Source organism: Berghia stephanieae, chromosome 3 (genome assembly GCF_034508935.2).
Source record: "Berghia stephanieae isolate SIO BIC M18660-M18661 chromosome 3, UCSD_Bste_1.3, whole genome shotgun sequence".
NCBI lineage: Eukaryota > Metazoa > Mollusca > Gastropoda > Nudibranchia > Aeolidiidae > Berghia > Berghia stephanieae.
Genome location: NC_088362.1, coordinates 84308615 through 84330439, shown reverse-complemented (window position 1 = coordinate 84330439; position 21825 = coordinate 84308615). Strand labels below are relative to the sequence as shown.

The window sequence follows — 21825 nt, the reverse complement described above, 5'->3', positions numbered from 1 at the left end:
TAAGAGAAATCTAGCTTCAAAGTAATCCTTCAGAGTCATTAGTCTTTTGGAGCTGCCCAGTTCTTATAATGTAAAACGGACAATAACAATTACTTGCTACACAAAGTGCTTTCCACCAAGTCTAACAGACCTATCTACCCAATCACTGCTGAGTGGAAAGGGGGGTTAGAAAAAAACAAACATCTCGACATCACCTGGGATCGATCTCAGTCCCTTTATGTGCAAAGTGAGTACTCTACAATTGAGCTATCAATATCAGGACCCCTGATATAAAAGAAAATCACAATTGAAATTGGCTAAAATTGGTTTATTTCAAACTGGCAAGTTTCAAAGGCTATCATAGGGGACAGCAAGGCCGAGATTGTAGTCAAATGCCTCAGGTTCATTGTAAGACGACAAGCAGATTTCTGGCACCCCTTGTCTCTGTTGATTGGCAAGGAAGTCGTAGAACTGAACTGTACCTCTGTACCTAGGAATATGGAAAATGGAATATTTGTTTCTTATTTAGTATTTGTAGTTTTTTTCTCCATTTTAAGTAGGTATGCAAAAAAAAAAAAAATCAATTGTCCACAATCATTTATTATTGAATCCCTTCAACAATAGAAAAGAAGTAGTAGGTTTTATGTACCCCTACCTCTCCAGCACACGCACACACACACACACACACTCACGCTCTTTCTCTCTCCATATAGAGGAGATATGGGCCTCTGCAACTTCTCTACATAAAAAACTTTTCGGACCGCTAGAAGAACTCAAAAAGATGAGTACCTGCATCTTCGAAACGGGACTCCAGGTATAAAGGCATACAAGGAGAAGAAAAAGAAGATAATAATGATGATGATGATAAATCACCTACCTGAGGGAAGACACAGACTCAAATTCATCTTTCTCATTCTCTGGGAATTTGTTGTATGGAATATTCCCGATAATCAGGAGTCGTCCGTCAAAGTGACAGTATTGGACTGGGTGTCTAAGAGAGAAGGAAATTGTATTGCTGTATATTGTGATTTTATTTTTTTAATAATACAATGGTTACCTTCTATTATCCTGCCTCTGCAGCTTTGTGGTCTAGTGACATAACACTGCCTCAGGCTTGTAGGTCGGTAGTTTGAGTCCCACTGTGAGCATTACAGAGTTGAGTCCTGTACAGTGGAATCCTGTTGTAACGAGATGTATGGGACTGGTGCGAAAAATCCGTTATAGCAGGATTCTCGTTATAAGAGATCATGTAATAAACTCAAGGGAAATAATTACGCGGGCCTACTCTGGATATTGGGTTATAATTATTCTTTGTATTATCTCCCCTGATAGTGATATCGTTGAACATGACTGTTGGGCATTAAGTATAGTTGATCAATTAAGAATTTTTTTTTTTATTTTTTTTTTGTGTGTTTTTTTTTATTTTTATTTTTTTTGGGGGGGGGGGGGGGTATGTTTTTTTTGGTACGTTATGGGAGGGGATTGTTCCAGTTTTATTTATCCCATCTAACAAAATACAAATTCAAACACACACCCAACACTCCAGACAGACAATTAAAAAATTAACATGAATTTTAAAAATATTAACAATCAGAATCAAATTCTAACATACATTAAGTCACCACATTCGTCCACTCATTCAAATCTCGAGATCTTAGGCAAATTCATGATACATAGCATAGGTAATATAGATTATCATATAAAAAAACACTTGTTCTTATATCATGGATTTTGGTTTGAAAAAAGAGTCAATTGTTGACTGTTTCTTTGTACTGGTGGGAACGTCATTGATGAAATTGTCTAGGACGTTGATGCTCCCTATCACTGACATGCCGTTTTCTTGCTGCATGCAAAACTGGCGAACCACTTCAAATGCCTGCAGTGCTGCTTTTGATGGAATGATGGCGACTTCTTCTGTTGTGTCTTCCTCTTCTGTTATTTCTGAACTCTCTCCAGTTACACATTGTGCTATGTCAGAAGTTGACAACTCCTCTATTGGAGTAAAACTCTCATCCACTGACAGATATTCATTGGCCGTCATATTCAGAGGCATTATGTCTCTCAGTCTGTCAAAAAGGTTGTCGATATCAGTGCGATCGTTGATGGGTACAATATCGTGCGCGGCGTCTGATACTGACAGATCATTGTCCAAATCAACGGTTGGAGACAGAGTAGTTGGGGTGATTTTGAATCCAGCGTGGCGAAAGCATTTTGCAATGGTCTCCATCTTGACATCGTTCCATGCAGAAGCAGAGGTGTACATTGCATCCAACACACTCATTTTTAAGTAGCTGTCGGCACTCCCATCCTTGTCCATGGTGGCAATAAGTCGTTTTAGTACCCTCTTTCTGTAGAGTACTTTAAACGATTGGATAATCCCCTGGTCACAGGGTTGTAGTACACTTGTGGTGTTTGGCGGCAGGAAAAACAGTTGGATGGCCTTCAAATCAGTCATATGTGGGTGCGCAGAGCAGTTATCCACAATGAGTGCGACGCTTCTTCCTTGCAGAACAAACTTTCTATCTAGCTTCCGCACCCATTGCTCGAAGATCGTACTTGTCATCCACGCCTTTCTGTTGAATTTGTACTCTGTTGGAAGAGCTTTAATGTTTTTGAAACACCGCGGCTTCTCGAACCTCCCTATTGTGAGGAGTGGCAACTTCTCCGTCCCATTCATGTTGGCAGCGATTAACAGTGTGATTCTCTCCTTTGGAATCTTGTTGCCGCTGCACACCTCTCCCTGTCTCGCAAGCGTGCGGTTTGGCAGGCACTTGTAGAACAGCCCAGTTTCGTCCGCGTTGAAGATTTCACCGGGCTGGTATTTCCTCAGGATTTCTTGCAGCTGACCTTTCCTCCAACTGTCAATAGTTTCGGTCGACACTGAAGCTGATTCGCCGCAAACAACTTTCATTGAAATGGCGTGTCTGGCCTTGAAGCGATTCAACCAACCAATGCTCATGTCAAAGTTCTGGTGTCCTAGGGTTTTTGCAAGTTCATTGCCTTTTTCCATTAAGATGGGGCCTGAAATCGGGACACTGAGGCTCCTAGCCTGGTTGAACCATAACAACAAACTGCGGTCGACGTCTTCAAAATCGGGCTTTCTTATTTTCTTCCTTTCCTGCTGGAATCGTCCACTGGTATACGCCGCCATGATGGTTTCTCTATCTTTCACCCCCTCGTGGATCTTTACCTTGCAGTTGGTGAGGGGGCTTGAGGCACACGGGAGGGCAAAGGTGTAAATCCCGGTCGACCGTCACGAGACCATCCCGGGTATCGAGCCAACGAGCCACATGAGCTGCTCGCCCCGGTGTGTGACTAAATTTGATCCAAACCCGGTGCCCGAATAGCAGCCCTATCCCGGGCGCCACACTATTGTCCTTATGTCGAGTCCCAAACAGTCCCGTCAATGGCGAAGCGGTCTGCCGCCTAGCCAAATAATACCGCGTTCGTGTCGCCCGGGTCGTCGGCACGTCCGAGAAAAAAGCAAACGTCCCATGCATCAATCGATCCGCGGCCTGCCGATTGGAAAATGCGACGGCGGGGATGGCGAACTGACGCGTATATTGTCCCTGAACGTCGAGAGCCAGAGTATGGCAAAAAACGAGCTTTTATCAAAGCTACTGGCCGTTCATTGCGTTGATATCCTCCTTTTACAGGAGACCCACCTTTATTCAGGCGCGCAATCTTCCCGATTCCAGATCCCAGGCTATACGGTGGTCCAACGCGAGGACACTTCGAGGCTCAAAGGAGGGGTTAGCGTTTACGCTAAAGAGCCATCGAAGGTAAGGGTCATTGAGAGCGTAACGGACAGCAATGGGGTGAACCGAATTTCCGTGGAAGTAGGTGGACTGTGTTTGCATAATATTTACAAACCACCTAGAGCGACTTGGACTACACCACCGGTACCGGTGATCAGCCATCCTTCCATCTGTCTGGGAGACTTTAATAGCCACCATCACGAATGGGGCTACCGAGACTGCAACGAGGCAGGAAGACAACTCCGCTCATGGATGGACTGTAATGATCTACACCTAGTGTACGATCCTACAGCCAAGGGTACCTTCAGGGGTACCCGCCATAAGAAGGAGTATACTCCAGACCTCACCCTCGTAACGAAAGGCGCGAACGGTGAACCGTTGCAGGTGAAGCGGACAGTCCTCGGGGACTTTCCGCATAGCCAGCACAGGCCGGTTCTTGTCACAGCTGGGGTGACAATACCGAGGGTGCAGTCTCTCCCACTTTGCAGATGGAATTTCAGGAAGGCTGACTGGGAGGAATTCAGTTCCTATATCGAGCAGGTCTGCCCTGCCATTCCTCCCAAGTCCAAGAATATAACCAGATTTAGTAGGCTACTGGTTAAGAGCGCTCAACGCTCTATTCCACGGGGCAAACGGAAATTCTACACCCTTGCTGGACAGCAGAGTCGGAAGAGCTGTACCGAGAGTACCAGCAGACCCAGTCCCAGGACACAGCCGATAGACTACTCCAGTCTCTGGCAGAGGGAAGGAAGCAACGGTGGCAGGAGACCGTGGAAAGTCTCGACTTTACACACTCCAGCCGCCACGCTTGGCGTTTGATAAAGAAATTGGACCCAGATCGGAATTTCGCGAAGGCTGCACCGGAATGCGAGGCAGACACAATTGCCAAGAATATTAAGAACCGTAGCAAGCGGGTCCCTAATCAGGCTTTTGAGCGCGGTGTCCGCAAGGCGTACCGTACGATTTTGGACTCGCTACCTGCGGAGGAGTCGGACTGGACGGCCCCGTTCAGTCCCCGAGAAGTGGGTGCAGCCATTAGCGAAGTGAAGAACGGCAAAGCAGCTGGGATAGATGGTGTATATCCCGATATGGTGACGCATCTGGGCCCCAGGGCACGGGCCTGGCTAGCAGAGGCAATGTCTGACATCCTTGCAAACGGAAAGCTTCCACAAGTGTGGAAGCATGCGAAGATAGTTGCCATCCTGAAGCCAGGGAAGCCGGCGAAGGAGGCAGACAGTTACAGACCCATATCGCTGCTGAGCTGTCTTTACAAACTGTTGGAGCGTGTTCTATTAAACCGATGGGGGCCGGTCCTAGACGCTGCCCTGCCACCTGAGCAGGCAGGCTTCAGGGAAGGGAGGTGCACCACGGAGCAGGTCATTGCCCTTACAGAGCATATTGAGCACGGGTTCGAGAGAAAACAGCAAACAGGTGCTGTGTTTATAGACCTATCAGCGGCGTACGATACGGTCTGGTGCGATGGGTTAATGCTCAAACTTGCAAAAATCATAAGGTGCAAAAAGACCTTGAAGTTGTTCTCTTCGATCTTAGGGGAAAGGCAATTCCACGTCGCGCTGGGAGACGCCACGAGCAAAGTTAGGAAATTGAAGAATGGGGTCCCTCAGGGGTCGGTACTTGCGCCAATGTTGTTTAACGTTTACATTAGCGATATGCCGAACACTTCCTCCCTGAGGCTGGGATACGCAGACGACTGGGCACTCGTTACTCAGAGTAAAGTGTGGACCCGTCTCGAGAGCGTACTCAGCGAGGACGTCACCAGACTCAAATCCTACTTTGACAAGTGGTACCTGAAGATGAACACTTCAAAAACCGTGGCCACTGCATTTCACTTATGCAGTGGTTGGCACACCCGTAAACTGAATGTCCTAGTCGGGGACCAGCCACTCCCATATGAGCCGCGTCCAAAATACCTAGGGGTGACGCTGGATCGCAGCCTTACCTATCGGGTTCATCTCGAAGGGGTTGCCCGGAAGATAGAGAAGCGGAATAGTCTTCTGAGGAAGCTGGCGGGATCGACTTGGGGCGCTAGCCAAGCGCTCCTGAGAACATCCGCCCTGGCACTATGCTATTCCACCGCGGAGTATTGCGCTCCAGTGTGGGGTAGAAGCAGAAACGTTGAGAAGGTGGATGTAAAACTTCGCAAGTCGATGCACATAGTGTCGGGAACGCTAGCAACAACCCCTAGAGAATGGGGCCCGGTGATGGCAGCGATCCAGCCCCCCGATGTCCGGAGGGAGACCATTACGGGAAACTGGCTGAGTAAGATCAAAGAGAGAGGGAATGGGGATACCCCTCTCATGCGCATAATGAACGGTGCCCCCGTTTCGAGCCGAAATAAGTCCGGCAACCCTTGTACGCAGAATCCCTGACTACGGACAGAGCTGCACATACGAGATGGAAGTCGGTTTGGACGAATTCAATCCCTCGCGGGGGCGGGGACCTACACTCCTCTAAGCTTGGTGAGAAGTTGCCAGGCTTTGATACCAGTAAGAGGAGACACTGGGTAGCTGCGAATCGGCTTCGGTCGAGGAGCTGCCTAACGGCCGGTGCGTTACATCAGTGGGGTCTAACTTCCTGTCCTTTATGTCCACGCTGTGGGCAAGAACCCGAAACGGCAGAGCATCTAGTCGAAAGGTGTGTTGTGACGATGCTACCGGGCGGGTTCGCGACGGTGCACGAATGCGGACCGGACTTTGCTGATTGGGTCGATCGTCATAACATAATAGTGTGAACCATAAGAAGCTGCTCTATCTTTCAAGATGGTGTGTAAGGTACTTGAAGCGATGTCATGCGACCGACAAATTTCTGCTTTTGTTCGGATCTTTTTATCGACCTCTTCAATCAACATAGCTTTGGTCTCAAGAGTTAAACATTTACGTTTCTTGATAAATGATTTAGAGTTAGAGGCCATTATAAAGGTGTATTGAACAAGGATATGTCTTGACTGGTACTGATGATAATTAAATTAAAACTGACTAGCGCTAGCGATGTTGACTGCTCGGCGTTGGCAATAAGAAAGAAAGGGACTCGCAAATTGCGTTCTCCCTACCCAAGGCATCGTATAACACCACCATGTCGCCCCCATCCCATTACGTCGTGAGTTTGTTCCGCTTGCTTGCACATCTCATGCCCTCCACTCGCATTCATTCGGTCCATTGTGTGGTTACAGTCTCCCCTCCCGCCTACAACTCATCCCCCATCGTAATCAAAGAAGTGAGAGCCATTGTACTGGTGTGTAAGTGATTACATCTAGTCATCTTGCCTAACATCAGGCTCTTGTAAACGATGCCTAACAGCAAACACTGCTAGCGTATTTCATGCGATGCGCCTACCTTATCTCTCTACCCCTCCAACTCCCCTCCCTCCTAACTCATTCCACGCAGTCTTCATTGTTTGTTTGCACACTGAGGATATCCCATTCGCTATACACACCATCGACGCATTACATGTCATTTCGTAACCGACCAGGTTTTATTCGCTTTTGCGTTGTACACAACAGCAGCAGTCAGCAGCACTATTCCGTTATAACCGACTCGCGTATTTGTCCGATTGCGTTATAGCGATACTTTTTTTACAAAGATAAAGAAGAAAAAAACCCGGGGTTTTAGAAAGATGCCGTTACAACAGACTTCTCGTTATTCCAGGACTCGTTATAAATGGACTCCACTGTAGAAGGCTTCTACTCGTATTCTCTTACTGTACTCAGACGTAAAATGAGTAGCTTGGTGAGGTAACGGCCTCTTACAGGTATCATGCCTCATCCATCACTATTGGCTTGGGACTCCCTGTAATGCGCTTCGGGCACATCTAGAGGATATTATGCTCCATCTGTGTGTGTGCATCTCTGCTCACTTGCCTGACGTTTATGGATGATTTTGCATATTATTTCAAAAACAACAATTTTAATAGAAATTTGAATTTGCAGAATGTGACGGAGCTTTGCATTTGCAGGATAGGCTATGATTTCACTGGATGACTTCGTAAAATGCAAAACTATGTTGCTGTATTATGTAACTCAGTGAAATATAGAAAGCTATTGAATAAAGAAGCAGGATATTAAAGGGATGATTTCAAGGTAATAATGCTGATTCGGCTTACTTTGTCTACAATGTTATGATCAATCTTTCAAAACAATTCATCTATTTTAAAAGGGACTACCCCTCAGAGAAGGAATCTTCTCCCCCCCCCCCCCCCCCACCCCCCTTTCTAATTCTATTGATGAAAGCTGAAAAAGTGAAACCAATCACACATGACTAAAATGGGTCCTTACCTATTGTGGATGTCCCATAACTTGCGACCAGTTCGTACATCCCACATAAACACAAAGCCTGCTTCATCTCCTGACACAATTTTCACCTCGTCCATCTGAATACAGGTGACCTTTGCACTGTGACCTATAAGGGTCATCAGGGGAGTGGTACCAGTGCGTTGGTCAAACAAACGAACTCTTTAAAGGAAAAGTGAAATGAAAATATTAAAAGAAATTGTATAAGAGGCCCAAAATAGCTTTGAATGAACTTAAATATTTCCTGAATGGCTTTGTGGCTGAGGATTATGTCACTTGGCTGTGACCTCAAGGATCTGCATTCAAACCCTTTTATACGCAAGTGAAAAGCTGAGTCCTTGAAAAAGGCAACAGTGCAAATCTGGATAACGATAATCCTGAAAATTGACAATCCCTGGATAGCGACATTGACCTCTGGTCCAATCTTTTTGCTACATATTATTAGTAATAAAACCCCCAAAATAGTGACATGTATTTTTAGTAAAATCCCTGTTTAGCGACATCGAAATAGTAATGATCAGCTACACTGACGTTTAATACAAGAAACCTAGCCTATTTGGCAACCTCGTTTCCAACCAACTGAATATCATTCCCTTCTTAGCCAATAAAAGCTCTTCTTTTGTGGCCAATGAGATGTCCTACTGATGAAATGAGTTTTGTCAGTAGTTTTTCAAAATGACTTTGAGTATTTTTGTGGCAAATGTTATGGAGACAATCTTTTGGTTCAGCCTCAAATGCTCTGACTTCAGGCCTATCATCTGTGAGCAGGCAAAAATTATTGCGGACAAGCTTGGAGTGGCAGATTTTGAAGCGAGCAGTGGTTGGCTCAATAGACCATTTTTTCAGATATTTATTTTAGAGTAGTCCCTGTCCCTTAATTTATGACTTACATATTATCTCTAAATTAGCCTGTGACGAGCCTGGTGAGCACTGTTAACGATCAAAATAATGATATATACATCAGAGAGTGAAAATGTAACTGGTAAACCCTTTGTCAACAGGAAAAATACACATTCTAGCGTGATTGGGATGTGTCTTATCACAGGCACAGGTTTATGCATTGCATCGTTATATTCACAGGTCTCACCACACCCCCTTTTCCCACTATCTTGAAAACTCCGGAATGACGACACCCCTGAATAATGACATAATTTTCCAGTCCCTGGTGATGTCATTATCCAGGGATTGCACTGTAATTTCTCATCCAACCTGGGGTGTAAAAAAGAGTACCTCACCAGTATGACTATGACACTTACCATACTGAAAGGAAAAAGACTGTATGTGGCCTCTTATTACAAGTAAACATAGGTCTTTTTCCTTAAAAACGGCTGTAGGCCCCTGGTTAGAGTCGCTCTTTAAGCAGCCCAAATATGAGTCCTTGGTAAAGGCTATTTACACACATTCTCTAACCTTACTCAGGTGTAGAATAAGTGCCTGTAGGTAATAGCATTGTATATGTTGAAAATTGTATAGCGCCTTGAACACACTAAGAGGATATTGCACTTTATATAAGCTCAAGTTTGTTTTTGTTTTTTTTCTCTTTAACAGTATTGTCTCTTTTGAAAAGACCTTGAGTATTTATATAACGTAACATAACTTAAATGTGCTAAAAGTGTTTTGCAAGGGGGTGCAAACCAACAGCAACAGTTAGCAACAACAGCTGAGTATGGTGAGAGAATGTGAATAAATAGTCTTTTCCAAGAACTCAACTTTGCACCGCCCAGAATAGGACTCCGACCCGGGACCTTCCAATCCAAGAGCAAGTGTCATGCTACAAGACCACAAAGCTGCACCCATAGTTATATCAGCATATGGGCATCATATTTTGTTGTCCAAGTCAAGTGAGCCTATTTAATGGCTATTGAAGTATTGAGTAAATCTGTTTGATACCTGATTAAGTCCATTATTTAAGGACAAAGTAAAGATCAAAAAGACCCACACATGTTGGACTGCTAGCTCAGGGTTGTGGCTTATTGTTTTCTATGAGCTGTATAATTTGTAAGTTTTATCAACTCGTAAAAATGATGGTGCCTTTTAAACTATTGATTCCATGAGACTTGTCCTCAATATAGTGTTCGTTATGTCGGACACAATTAAAGTAGACAATTGGTGACAAACATTCTCTCAATGTAACAGCTCACGTTTTATTTGTGCTTGTTTGTTTTGTATTGAGAGGAGCAATAGATTACCTGACTGATCTTTCATATCAATGAGAACATTAACACTTACTTTCTGTCCCCACTGCCAGTACACAATTCATGTGGCAAAGCGGACGGTAAATCCATACAGGAGATAAACCATGTGTGTCCTGTGAGACTGGCTTTAGGCTGCTTCACCGTCAAGTCATAAAGATTGAGCTGAAAGGTTTGAAACAGACAAAAAGGTTTATTTTAGTTTAAATCATTTAACAATGATTATGGCATTTTAAATATTAAGTCAAATCAATGCCTAGTAAAATTAAGATACAAATTAAGTAATGTACAAAAACGATATAAAAGCTTCAAAAGTGAACAAAATGCTTAACATGGAACGTTTCAGGCTCAAAAACCTTCTTTATCTAATAACAAAAACAGGAAAACATTAATACATCATGGTAAATCTGGAAAGAAAGTGGAAAAGTGCTCAGCACGTCTTTGACTTTTTGTTATTGTATCGCCCGACTTGACTTGCTTGAGTACTTTTAAATTTGAATTGATCTTTTATATGTCTAAATGTTCAAACTGATTTTGTTATTAGCTAAAGAAGAATTTTGAGCCCAAAATGTTCCGTGTTTAGTAATTGTTTTCATTTGTGAAGCTGTTATATTTGTTTCTGTAAATTACTTTTTACCATCCACAGCTTTGTTTTCACTTTGCTGGACAACATCGCACAAAACAGGCCAAAGCCCTCAAAAATCCTGATTGTTAAAAGAATTCTTGTCTCATTATTGTTTTTTTTTTCATTAAGGCAATTTACACACTTTAGCCCATTCAACTCAGGTGTGAATCAGTGCCTGGTTATAGGCAGTGACAGATATTAAGGGTGTGAATATAAAATGACCTGAAAGATGGCGTACTTAATGAAACGGAAACACAATTCCATGTGGCCTGCTAGGATAATAAATGAAGCATTGTGAAGTGCATTGAGAATAGTGATCCCATGGAAATGTGCTCTGCTCTATTAATGTTCATATCCATTTTTTAAAAAATACATATTCAGGAAAGAATTCTCTAGAAATCATGTGCATCATATTAAAATGAAGTCTACATCATAAAGACAAATAAAGCATAATTTTAGTGGAATACATTTGTCACCAATTCTGACCCGCAGTTGAGTCCAAGACCGTGAATATTATTATATAATGACAACTTAGGAGTGAACAACATTTCTCAAAGCTTGATGGCTTATAGGAGTGTCCAAAAATCACAGATCACACTGTCCCATGCGCACAAACCCTTAGATGACATTCCTGTATGTTTCCATCTTTGTAACTATTATTTTGTCACCAATCAAGGAACTAAACAAGGCAGCAAATGGATTCACTCATACATCTTAATACTTTCACTCTATTTTCGGCACAACACAGGATTCCTACATACCTTGGGTTGAGAAGAGGCACCAGTAATCATATTGAAACCAACACCCACTTCATTCTGACTCTCCCTGGCACCGACACAGGTGATTGGAGCATAATAAAGATTATGAATCTGTGGAAAAAGATAGCAGATGAAGTCTTAAAAATGATCATATCAAAAAAAGGCCAGATAAATAAGCTCCTCGAAGCTGTGAACTGCAAAAAAGTATTGAACTAAAGTGAATATAGCAGCTTCAAAAATAAAAAAAATAATGTGCCACATGTAGGACACATAAACATACTAAGTTAGACTGCGTGTTGTTGTTGAGAAAAAATTTTTTAATTACAGTGCAACCTCTGGATAACAACATTCCGGACTAACGACAACCTCTGGATTGCGACATCCGATTTTTTTTTTGCTATATGTTATGAGTAATAAAAAACCTAATATAGCGACATACATTTTGGTATAAACCCTGTTTAGAGACATCATTATATACAATATTCGGCAGTTGATACTGATGCTTGATACCCAACCATCTTCATCTTGTGCACTAAACCAATAAAAAACGCTTTTTATTTCTCCTAATGAGATCACTTTGCTACTGACCAATCAGAACACATGTTCACTATACTGCATGGAATCAGGGTTAGTTAATATAGAACCACAGCAAAAAAAGGTTATCCGTGGATAGAACTTTCAAGGGGCTATTAACCTTCCCTGTAAAATCAGTTCAAATTTGTTGTTATTGTGGTTAATACCTAGGTTCTTTTGGGTTTTTTTTGTTTTTTGGTTTGTTTTTTTTTTGGGGGGGGGGGGGGGGGGGGGTTTGTTTGTTTTGTTTTCAATATCACAAGATGTGGATCTACTTATTTTAAGTGCTTGTAAATTTTGGTGCACTTAAATAAAAATTTCGATATTCGTAAATCGTCATCAATATTGCATGTTAAAGAGAGTGAAAGTGCAACTGGTATACCCTTTGTAAACAGGAGATACACATTCTAACATTATTGGGATGAGTCTTCTCTCGAGCACTGGTCCATGCATCGCACAGCTATGTATTCACGGGTCTCACCATGCCCCTTTTTTCCACCATCTTGAAAACTGTGGAATGACGACATCCTTGGATAACAACATAATTTCCTGGTCCCGGGTGATGTCATATCTAGAGGCTGCATTGTATATAATTTGTGACATTGAAGGTATTCTAGTGATATCAAAGTCAAAGATAAAATACATATACAAAGAATAATGCTAACCTCCACCATAGACAAGTTGTCCTGCTGTATCACACCTTCAATGACTGGAGAGTTCACATCAAAGTCTTTCAACCACACAGAATTTTGACATGACACAACAAGGCTGGCCTTGTCTTTACACCCATCCACCCACAGCATTTTGTAAACCTGGGTTCAGAATTTTAATTATGTAACTATTATACCATACTAAGATAAAAATAAATATGTCATCATCTAAAACTGTCATTGTTATACCATATCGTACAGTGTTCAAAATTTAAATCACAATTAGTATATCATATTGTGTTACGAACATTGAAATGCCACCTTGTAAACAAGAAAAAAATATTTGTGTACAATCATCTAAAAAATCGTACAGTGCACTTAAGTTACAACAAATTCAATGTAAAGGTAAATGTTCATCATAACCGAGGTTTCAATCAATCCGAGGTGTGACATTAATAAACCATATTGTAAGAACTTAAAGTTGTTTAAAATGAATGGATAACTCCCCCCCCCCCCGCCCCCTTCTGCCCCCTGCCCTGCATGCACCACTGTGTAGGTCACTGGTTCGTCATGTGACTCTCGTAGGATTGATCTTAACCCATTCTTGGCTAGGTTAAGGTTAAAGGGTTAAGATTAATGGGTCATCTCCCCACCCCACCCCCCTCCTCACTGCTCATATTGTCTCAAAAATGTAATCTTCACACTCTACCATTCATCTTTTTTAGCAATGATATGTATACGCCCTTGGCCCCCTAAGACACAAGTTACTGATATGCATCCAACCTACAACCCGCAACACCCACACAACTTTGTGGGACTACTTTTTTGTTTTTAAACCTCTTCAGAGAGGTATATTCCATTAGAATGAGTGAGAGACAGTGAACAACCAGCTAGTGAAAACTTGTGTAATGCAAAGTACCAGCTTAACTGGCTTTTTTTTCTCTTTGCCTCACCAGTGGAACACCTCAACTCAGTACATAAACATTCAAGGGCCACGTACAGGGGATTTCATGTCAATGTCAACCAGCCTCTTCCCAGCATCCTCATCGATTTTTGAAACTTGGATCCTGGTTTGTTGAGAAGCAGCCACCAGGGAGCAGCTCTTGTCCATGTCATGAGTACACAAACTGGTGATGTCAGGGTTGCTGAATGTGATAGTATGGACAGGGTCGATGTCTCCGTCGTTCTTCCATATATCTACAAAACCTGCATAGATGCACAGGAATAGACAAGTTTTCAAGTATGGCAGATTGTATGCACTAGAATCATATTAAATTAGTAAATATGCTAAGAAGTGGACTCAGTGTGATCTTAAGAGCTGAGGAGTCTTCATCACTGAAGTTTCTGCCTACCAAGGATGAAGAAGAAAAATGTTTTATCTTCTCATTCCGTTTTACGTTGATATGCTTTGATCATTAGGAAATATATCATCACAAACATATATTGAATTAATTTGCAGATGTGACATGAATCATAACCACATCCTTAAAGCAATTTGATCAATCATATATTTTTTAATAAGCAAAATTCATTGTAATAATAGCACAAATTAATTCATTAATGAGGTTAAGGTAGAAAAAATAAAAATTCTGAACATCAGTATATGTTTCTTCAAAGTCTTGCTCAAAATGCATTTCACACCAATAATGTTCAATTTTACAAGATCAGTGGTAAAAACACAAAAAGAAGATCAGAATTATCTAAGCATGTGACCAGTTGTCTCAAAACGGTATTATGACAGGGTTAACTAGATGTCAAAGGAAATTTTAGTTAAACTAACAAGAAATGTGAAATGTTAGTTTTTGTAATGTTAAGAAATATTCATTCTCTTCAGTAAGACATAAATCTATACTTACATATTTCTGACTACAAAATATTATATTTTAGCATTGACCCCCCACCGACTTAATACTGTTTGGAGGTGATGGGTCACAAATATGAAACTTCTTTACAATAAGATTACTCACTCCTCATTCCAAAATCGTCTAAAAACAGTTTTACAAAGACATCGAGCACAAGACAATTTTCTTTTTTTTTATTATTTTGTTTGCCTGTTCTATGATTAGCAGTAATGCAAATGTTGCTGATAATGCTTCTTGAAACTAATTAATATAAATAATAATAATAAAATGGAAGCTTTAATTTAAGTTATGAAGACAGATGATGTGGACGTTTCAGATTTCCACTTTATCAACAAAACACGATGAATGAAGCATTAAAGAAGAACGAGAGATGATGCTACATTCATTGTGCTTTGTTGACAAAGAGGTAACCCAAAACATCCACATTATCTGTCTTCATAAATCAATAGAAGCTTTCATTTCATTATTGACATTCATGATAAACAACACAAAACTGTATTTTTTAAATGCTGAAATTAACAAACTTATATTTTATTGAGTAGTCCCAATTCCCATCGGAAAGTCCCTAAAACATTAGTTTAACCATATCTCAGGACTTCTTCCAGCATTATGTGGACAATTTCCCTAGAGTGCCTCACAATGACCAAATTGTCAAACCATTACCGTGTCTGAACGAGGCAGCCGTGACATTAGAAGTGGTAAACAAGTGCCTGATTTCATTGCGAATACAGCCCAGGTCCTCCGTGTTCTCATCAATTACAAGCGATGTGTTACTGGCATTGAATGTGCATTCGTCCCCTGTCTCGGTGTTCCAGGTCTTGATATGACAACTTGTATATCTGCGTGGAAAACAATTTGTCATTGGAGTTTGAAGATTGTTCATTATTTTCCCTACTTCGATATACATAATATTAATAATAATAATAGTAATAATAATACTAATACTAATAATAATAATAATAATAATAATAATAATAATAATAATAATAATAATAATAATAATAGTAATAGTAATAATATAATAATAATAATAATAATAATAATAATAATAATAATAATAATAATAATAATAATAATAATAATAATAATAATAAATAATAATAACGATAATAATACAAATTTTAATAATAATAATAAAATAATAATAATAATCAATAACAATAATAATAATAATAATAATAATAATAATAATAATAATAATAATAATAATAATAATATTAATAATAATAATCTAATATCTTTTAAAATAAGCTTTTTATCTGTCAAGTTTTTACTACAAGTTGGACTAACTTCAAATTCTGCATGCAAATATTTTTCATTGTATACTACAATCCTCTTGAACAATGTACTGAGTATGATTATAATTTTACAGACATTGCTTTTTAAACCTTTCCTGGACATGTCCGTTTGGAAATCGGTATTTCAAAGATTCATATCTACAGATGTACTCCATCTAGAAGCATTTTTATCATTTTAAAAAAATGTGTTAAAATGCAAATTTGATTACTTTATAAAATGTATATTATAATGTTTTAATGCTTAACTCAATACTAAATTTGAATACACTGCAGTGCACTTAAGATAATCTCTCAGGGACCAGAAAAAAAAGTTTATCTTATCCAAATATCAAGGTGAGCAACTCTTTGAGTGACACAAACAATTGTTTAATCTATTTGTTATCATCCTTTAATATATAAATATCCCCAGAAAAACAGCCCAGCTTCCAGTTAAGCTTGGCTAAACTAAGAGTGACTTTTTTTTCCGACTATTATTTATTGTTAGAGCCATCTTTCCCATGCAGCAGGCATACGATAATCTAAACACTTGGAAAGGTATAGTAAGAATGAAAAATATTTGAGGATAATTGAGATGCTATCATCACTCATCCCCTAGTCTAAGCAAGGAGTGCCAGTCATGTCATGATTACCAATTGGTGAGCCCTTGAAACTAACCTAGTTAGGGTTAAGTTGGGGGGGGGGGGGAACTACAAGATGCCCACTTCGCTGTGATGTGCATGGTGTGCATGAGACAATAAGGAGGGAAAGGCATGGATGATAGACAATGGCCCCCATACCCATAGTCTCTAGTGTGCTATGACAAAGGCACAAACCCACATGTTCACCTGCGTGTGTGAGTGTGTGCGTCATGTGGCGACATGCTTGTGTATTTCAATAAATCTTTGCACACATAACACACTCTAATAATATAGCCGGTGTTGTTACTTGACTGCAATAAAAGAATGTATTGCGAGATGAGGAGACTAAAAGATGGGAGATGGAGGTGGGGAGGGATGATTGAGAGACTCCCTGTCAATCCCGGTACCAGTCATGCAGATCCAGATTGATCAGATTATCTTATATGGACTAGCTCACAGACAGAGTTTAAACAGTTTAAATAACTAATGATTTAGAGCATAAAAATTGGGACCCGCCTCAGAGTTTATATTTTAAGCAAGAGTTTATCTTAACACAGTTTACCTTAGGCAGACTGCAGTATATAACCTTATATGACCTCAAGGTACAAGTACGAAGCTTTTCTTATAAATATCTGACAATATTTAGAAAACTTGAGAAAGGCGCATAGAGAACATATTATTATTGTGTGTGTTGTTTTGTTGTGAACTATTTTTATGTGTGAAGCACTATGTGTTCGTTTGCATTTGTGTGATTTTGTGACATCATAGAGATTTATGGATGCAGATTACTAACTTCCAGAATAGTCACATGGTCAATCAATTAGGCTATAAGATTCCCACAGTTGTAATAATACCTAACTTTTACAATATTTCTGTGTTAGAATTTCTTTTGTGAAGCAAAAATGTTTTTCTTTTCCTCTTTTTTTTTTTGGGGGGGGGGGGGTAGAGGGGGGGGGGGGTGTAGTTGTTATTTTAGTTTTGTTCATCCGTTTGAAGGAAAATTATTTTTAAAATATTTGGAGGCTCCTTGAACGTGGACAAAGAGAAAAACTCAAGGCCAAACAACACAACAAGTTAATGCAAACCTGGGTGACAATGTTGTGCTGCGCTGAGATATGCCAACGTTTCAAACTAAAACCTTTCAATCCAAAAGTAAATGAACGCAGTGCATATGGGAAAAACGGTTATTGCAAATCAATTTTGAACAAACTAATTTTATGTAATATTGAATTACCCAAAACAAATTGATTTTCTGCAACAATGACTTGTCTAAAACAGTGACATGAAAATCAAACTAGCTCACTTACCCTGCCATGATAGTTGAGTGATGAGATGTCACAGCACAACAAACTCCACCCCTGGCAAATTTCAATTGATATGGTTTGCCAACACGGGCCTGTCAGGTAGATATAAAAGGAATCAAAGGTTACATTTCATTTTTAAATCATAATCTGATGACTTCCTCAGCCAGCAAGATAAATACTTTAATTTTTTTTCTCCTAATAGTCCTGATAGCTCAGATGGTAAAACAATATTTACAGTAAAGAGACTGATATTGATACCGAGAATGGTTGAACTTTTCTTTGTCCTCTCAGCAATGATTGGATTGCTGTATCTGTTGGATCTGTGTGCCATAGACAAATGTCCTATCCAAAGGGTAGCAAGAAATTGTTATTGTTTGTTTAGCATTACAGAAACCAGAATAAACTCCAGCCCTATGGTCTTTATGACTTTGAAGACTACAATTGTTGTTGTTGTTGTCCTCAACCTCAAATAATCAAAACAGATATAAATTACAAATGTAAGATGAACGAACAAAAAAAAATTGTTTGATATTATACTATTGTGCTGCCTCAAGCAATGAATGAAAAAGATAATGAAAAATGAATATCCATAGCTTTGGTTCTGGTCATAAAAAATCAATCATCTTGAAAAAAAAATCGTCTGTCAATCCATTGTAACAACTTAATCACAAACCACTATCTGCAGGCCTTTTCATTTCAAGTAAAGGCACAGTTGTATGAGTGCTTTGGAAGATCAGTTGGTAGAGGGACCAAAATTGATCCTGGGTGAAGACGAGATATTTTCTCTCCCATAAACATTGTTATTATCCGTTTAACTCAATAAAAACCGGGATAAACTCCAACTCCATGGGTCTTATGGATCTGAAAGACTACTTTTTGTAATACAGCTAATAAATGTGTAAAGTAACTCCTGCTTACTTTCCAGTTGACTTCCAGAGCTTTTTGTTGTTGTATATGATGCTGCACCCTCTGCTTCCAGCCTCTGTCTTCAAACACTTTAGATGTCATATCAAAACCAATCTTGTGACAGAGTCGACACCAAAGCAACTCATCATCAGCAAGACTTTTCCAACTGCGACTGACCTATAGAATGAATTAAGTTGATGTCACTCTACTCTTGGATATTGTTTATAGGCCATCAATTAATCCTCACATAAGTGCCTTAAACATACTCTAAAAATTAAAGGTTACGACATTGGGTTTTTTTTTAGTGTTGGGACAATTTATCTAGCAGGCAGAATAGCGGCTATGTGGTCTAGTGGTATGACACTCGCTTTCGGATCGGAAGGTCCTGGGTTTGAGCCTTGCGCTCGGCGCATAGTTGAGTCCTTGGAAAAGGCTCTTTACTCACATTCTCTCACTGTACTCAGGTGTAAAAAGAGTACCTGGCCGTTAACAGCGTTGTCTGTGTCCGAACAATTGTAATAATATCGCCTAACAGGCATACTGTCCCATCCTACATGTTAAATGTTGCTGTTGACCAGGGACCCCTTGTGAAGCACTTTGAGCACATTTAGTGGATATTGCGCTATATAAAGCTCAATTATTTTTTGTTGTTAAGTATTTTACCTAAACGTATAGCATCAATTCATTTTAAAAATAATAAAACATTCAAAGTTTGCCCATGCGCATAAAACTGATGACATTTTACATTCAAATTCAGGAATCAAATATTATGACAAGAAAATTATATATAGGAAAAGTGATATATCATATATAATTTTTTTTTATAAATAAAATTCCCCATATTAATCTTTGGAGAAATTGTTTCTTTAAAATCTATCAAGGGAAAAACTCAAGACAACACTTGAGGCAGCTCTTCAATTTGAAAATAGGGGCTAAGTTTCTTGCCTACTGAAAAATATGAGAGGTCAAAGCGGGACTCGAAACCTAGTTATCAAGGTGGGAGTGCAATACTGTATCTACTCACCCATCTCATCACAATGATTCTCAACTGCCAAGTGAAAAAATAATTTGACAAAGAGAACAAAAAAAAAAAAAACACACAAAAAACTTGAAGTTGTTAGTGACAACTGTAGCTAAGTACCTGAGAACAAATACACAAGGTTTGCATGTCCAAGTACTGAAAAATCTTGAATGCAACTTCTCTTGGAAGACTTGAATCAAAAAAAGGAATTTCATTGATTTCATCCTGGAATAGAAATCAAATATTTTGTTGGTATCATAAATAAGTAAAGACAGAATATATCTTGTTATCATAATAGCACACTACTCTGAATAAATGGGCTCTAGTCACTTTAGAACTAGAAACAATAATTAAATGGATTTAATGAAAAACAATATATAAAAAAGCGCACTCATGTATGTCATAAAGACCCTCGTTACATTTCCTACATTATCTTACCCGAAGTGGCAATTCGGACGCGAGTCTCCCGTGGCTATTCGGACTCCAATGTACGTATGTATACAGAGGGGAGGACGACAAATGTGGGCAGAAGTAGGCAGAGGGTGGAACAGATAAACAAATAGAAAAAGAGTTCAGAAGAAATTCTCTTTTTTGCCCATATCACACTGATTCAACTCATACCCCTACTTTGAACTGTAGAAGAATTGTTGCCTGTCTCACACTATCACAATGTTTTTTCTTTGTCCTGATTTTAATTGGACATCGTGTTATGTTGTAAGAAAAGCTTTTAATTTATGCCACAGTTACTTTGACTGACTTTTGTTACAATATATACTGCCAAGGGGGACTATTCAGACTGAGTCTGAATAATCGTTTGATTGTACATGCGCATTGGAATTTGAGTCCGAATAGCCATGGGAGATTATTCAGACTCGAGTCCGAATAGCCGCAGCCGTATCTCACCCGTCAGCTCACTCATTATTATGGTGCTAAATTTACTAAAACTAAACAGTTGTTCAGCACGAGCTTGAAACAATAACTGAATAACCTTCCCTTTCTAGATGAAGGCAATGGAACGACATTTGCCAATGTGTGCAAGAAAACTGGCAGTGATGATGATGATGTTGGTGATGATAAGTAAGAGGAGCATGATGGATGCTGCTGATGATGATGATGGTGTCAATGTTGAGCACATGAGTATCACGTCAAATATGATAGCATTAAAAACGTGAATGTTGGCTAGTTACCAAATCTGCAATAAATAGGTCAAGCAGTCTTCTGCCACTGTCATCTTTTTTTTCTTTTCCTTTTTCAAAACCATTCTCTGAAAGTAAATGATCTTGATTGGTCTTGTCTGGATTCCGTGATAAGTTTTCAAAATATTTCTTCTTCGCGTAAGACATGGCAGTAGAAGAAATTTCATCTTTACATCTCTTTCGGTTGGGTTTAACTTTACGAGGCGCCTCATTGAGAAATTGGGTTAAAATTTTAAAGGGGTAATATTGATCAGCATCGTCATTTGTTTGATAGTGGTGACTTCTATCTACGATAGCAACTGTTCCTTGTCCTTGCGTCTTAGTATTGGTGGTTAACAAGGGCGATTCTTGACTGTCTTCATCATCTAATCCAATATTCTTATATTCAAATTTATGGTGGCTTGAGACTTCAGCCCCCTTTTGTTCAAATTTGTTATTTTGACTGTCTCCAGACCCACTTTCATGATCACTTTCTTTACTAAAGACTTTAGTTTTAGTTTTAGCTGGAGCTGAAGAGGAAGAGGCAGAGGACTCAGTGGATAGTTCCTTACGCCACTCTTCCCTAAATCGCTGCAGATCTTTATGAAGCGCCATTAAACTTCGTATGGGCTACACACTACTATGTGGGGAAATGTGTGTACACCTCAAATATCAAATACGTTAACAATACGTTTCATTCCTATTAAAAGCGACGAGTCTCTGTGTTTATATTGTGATGTCAGGATTTGTTGACAAGAATCTAGGAAGAAAAGAGTAACTGGCCCTTTAATCATTCCAAAA

At 39.7% G+C, this 21825-nt stretch overlaps 1 protein-coding gene across 1 annotated transcript; it reads right to left on the bottom strand.

Annotated features, from left to right (window-relative positions):
- Positions 1-292: 292 nt before the first annotated feature.
- Positions 293-21816, bottom strand: LOC144968657 (F-box/WD repeat-containing protein 8-like). Its single transcript, XM_078907208.1, has 12 exons — positions 21037-21816; positions 19970-20074; positions 18841-19005; positions 17926-18014; positions 15367-15542; positions 13842-14047; positions 12857-13003; positions 11622-11729; positions 10273-10400; positions 8029-8205; positions 857-970; positions 293-469 (listed from the first exon to the last, which is right to left on the bottom strand). Exons 1-12 carry the CDS (start codon positions 21637-21639, stop codon positions 328-330), a joined length of 2160 nt encoding a protein of 719 aa, XP_078763334.1. The 5' UTR covers positions 21640-21816; the 3' UTR covers positions 293-327.
- Between the last annotated feature and the right edge of the window lie 9 nt (positions 21817-21825).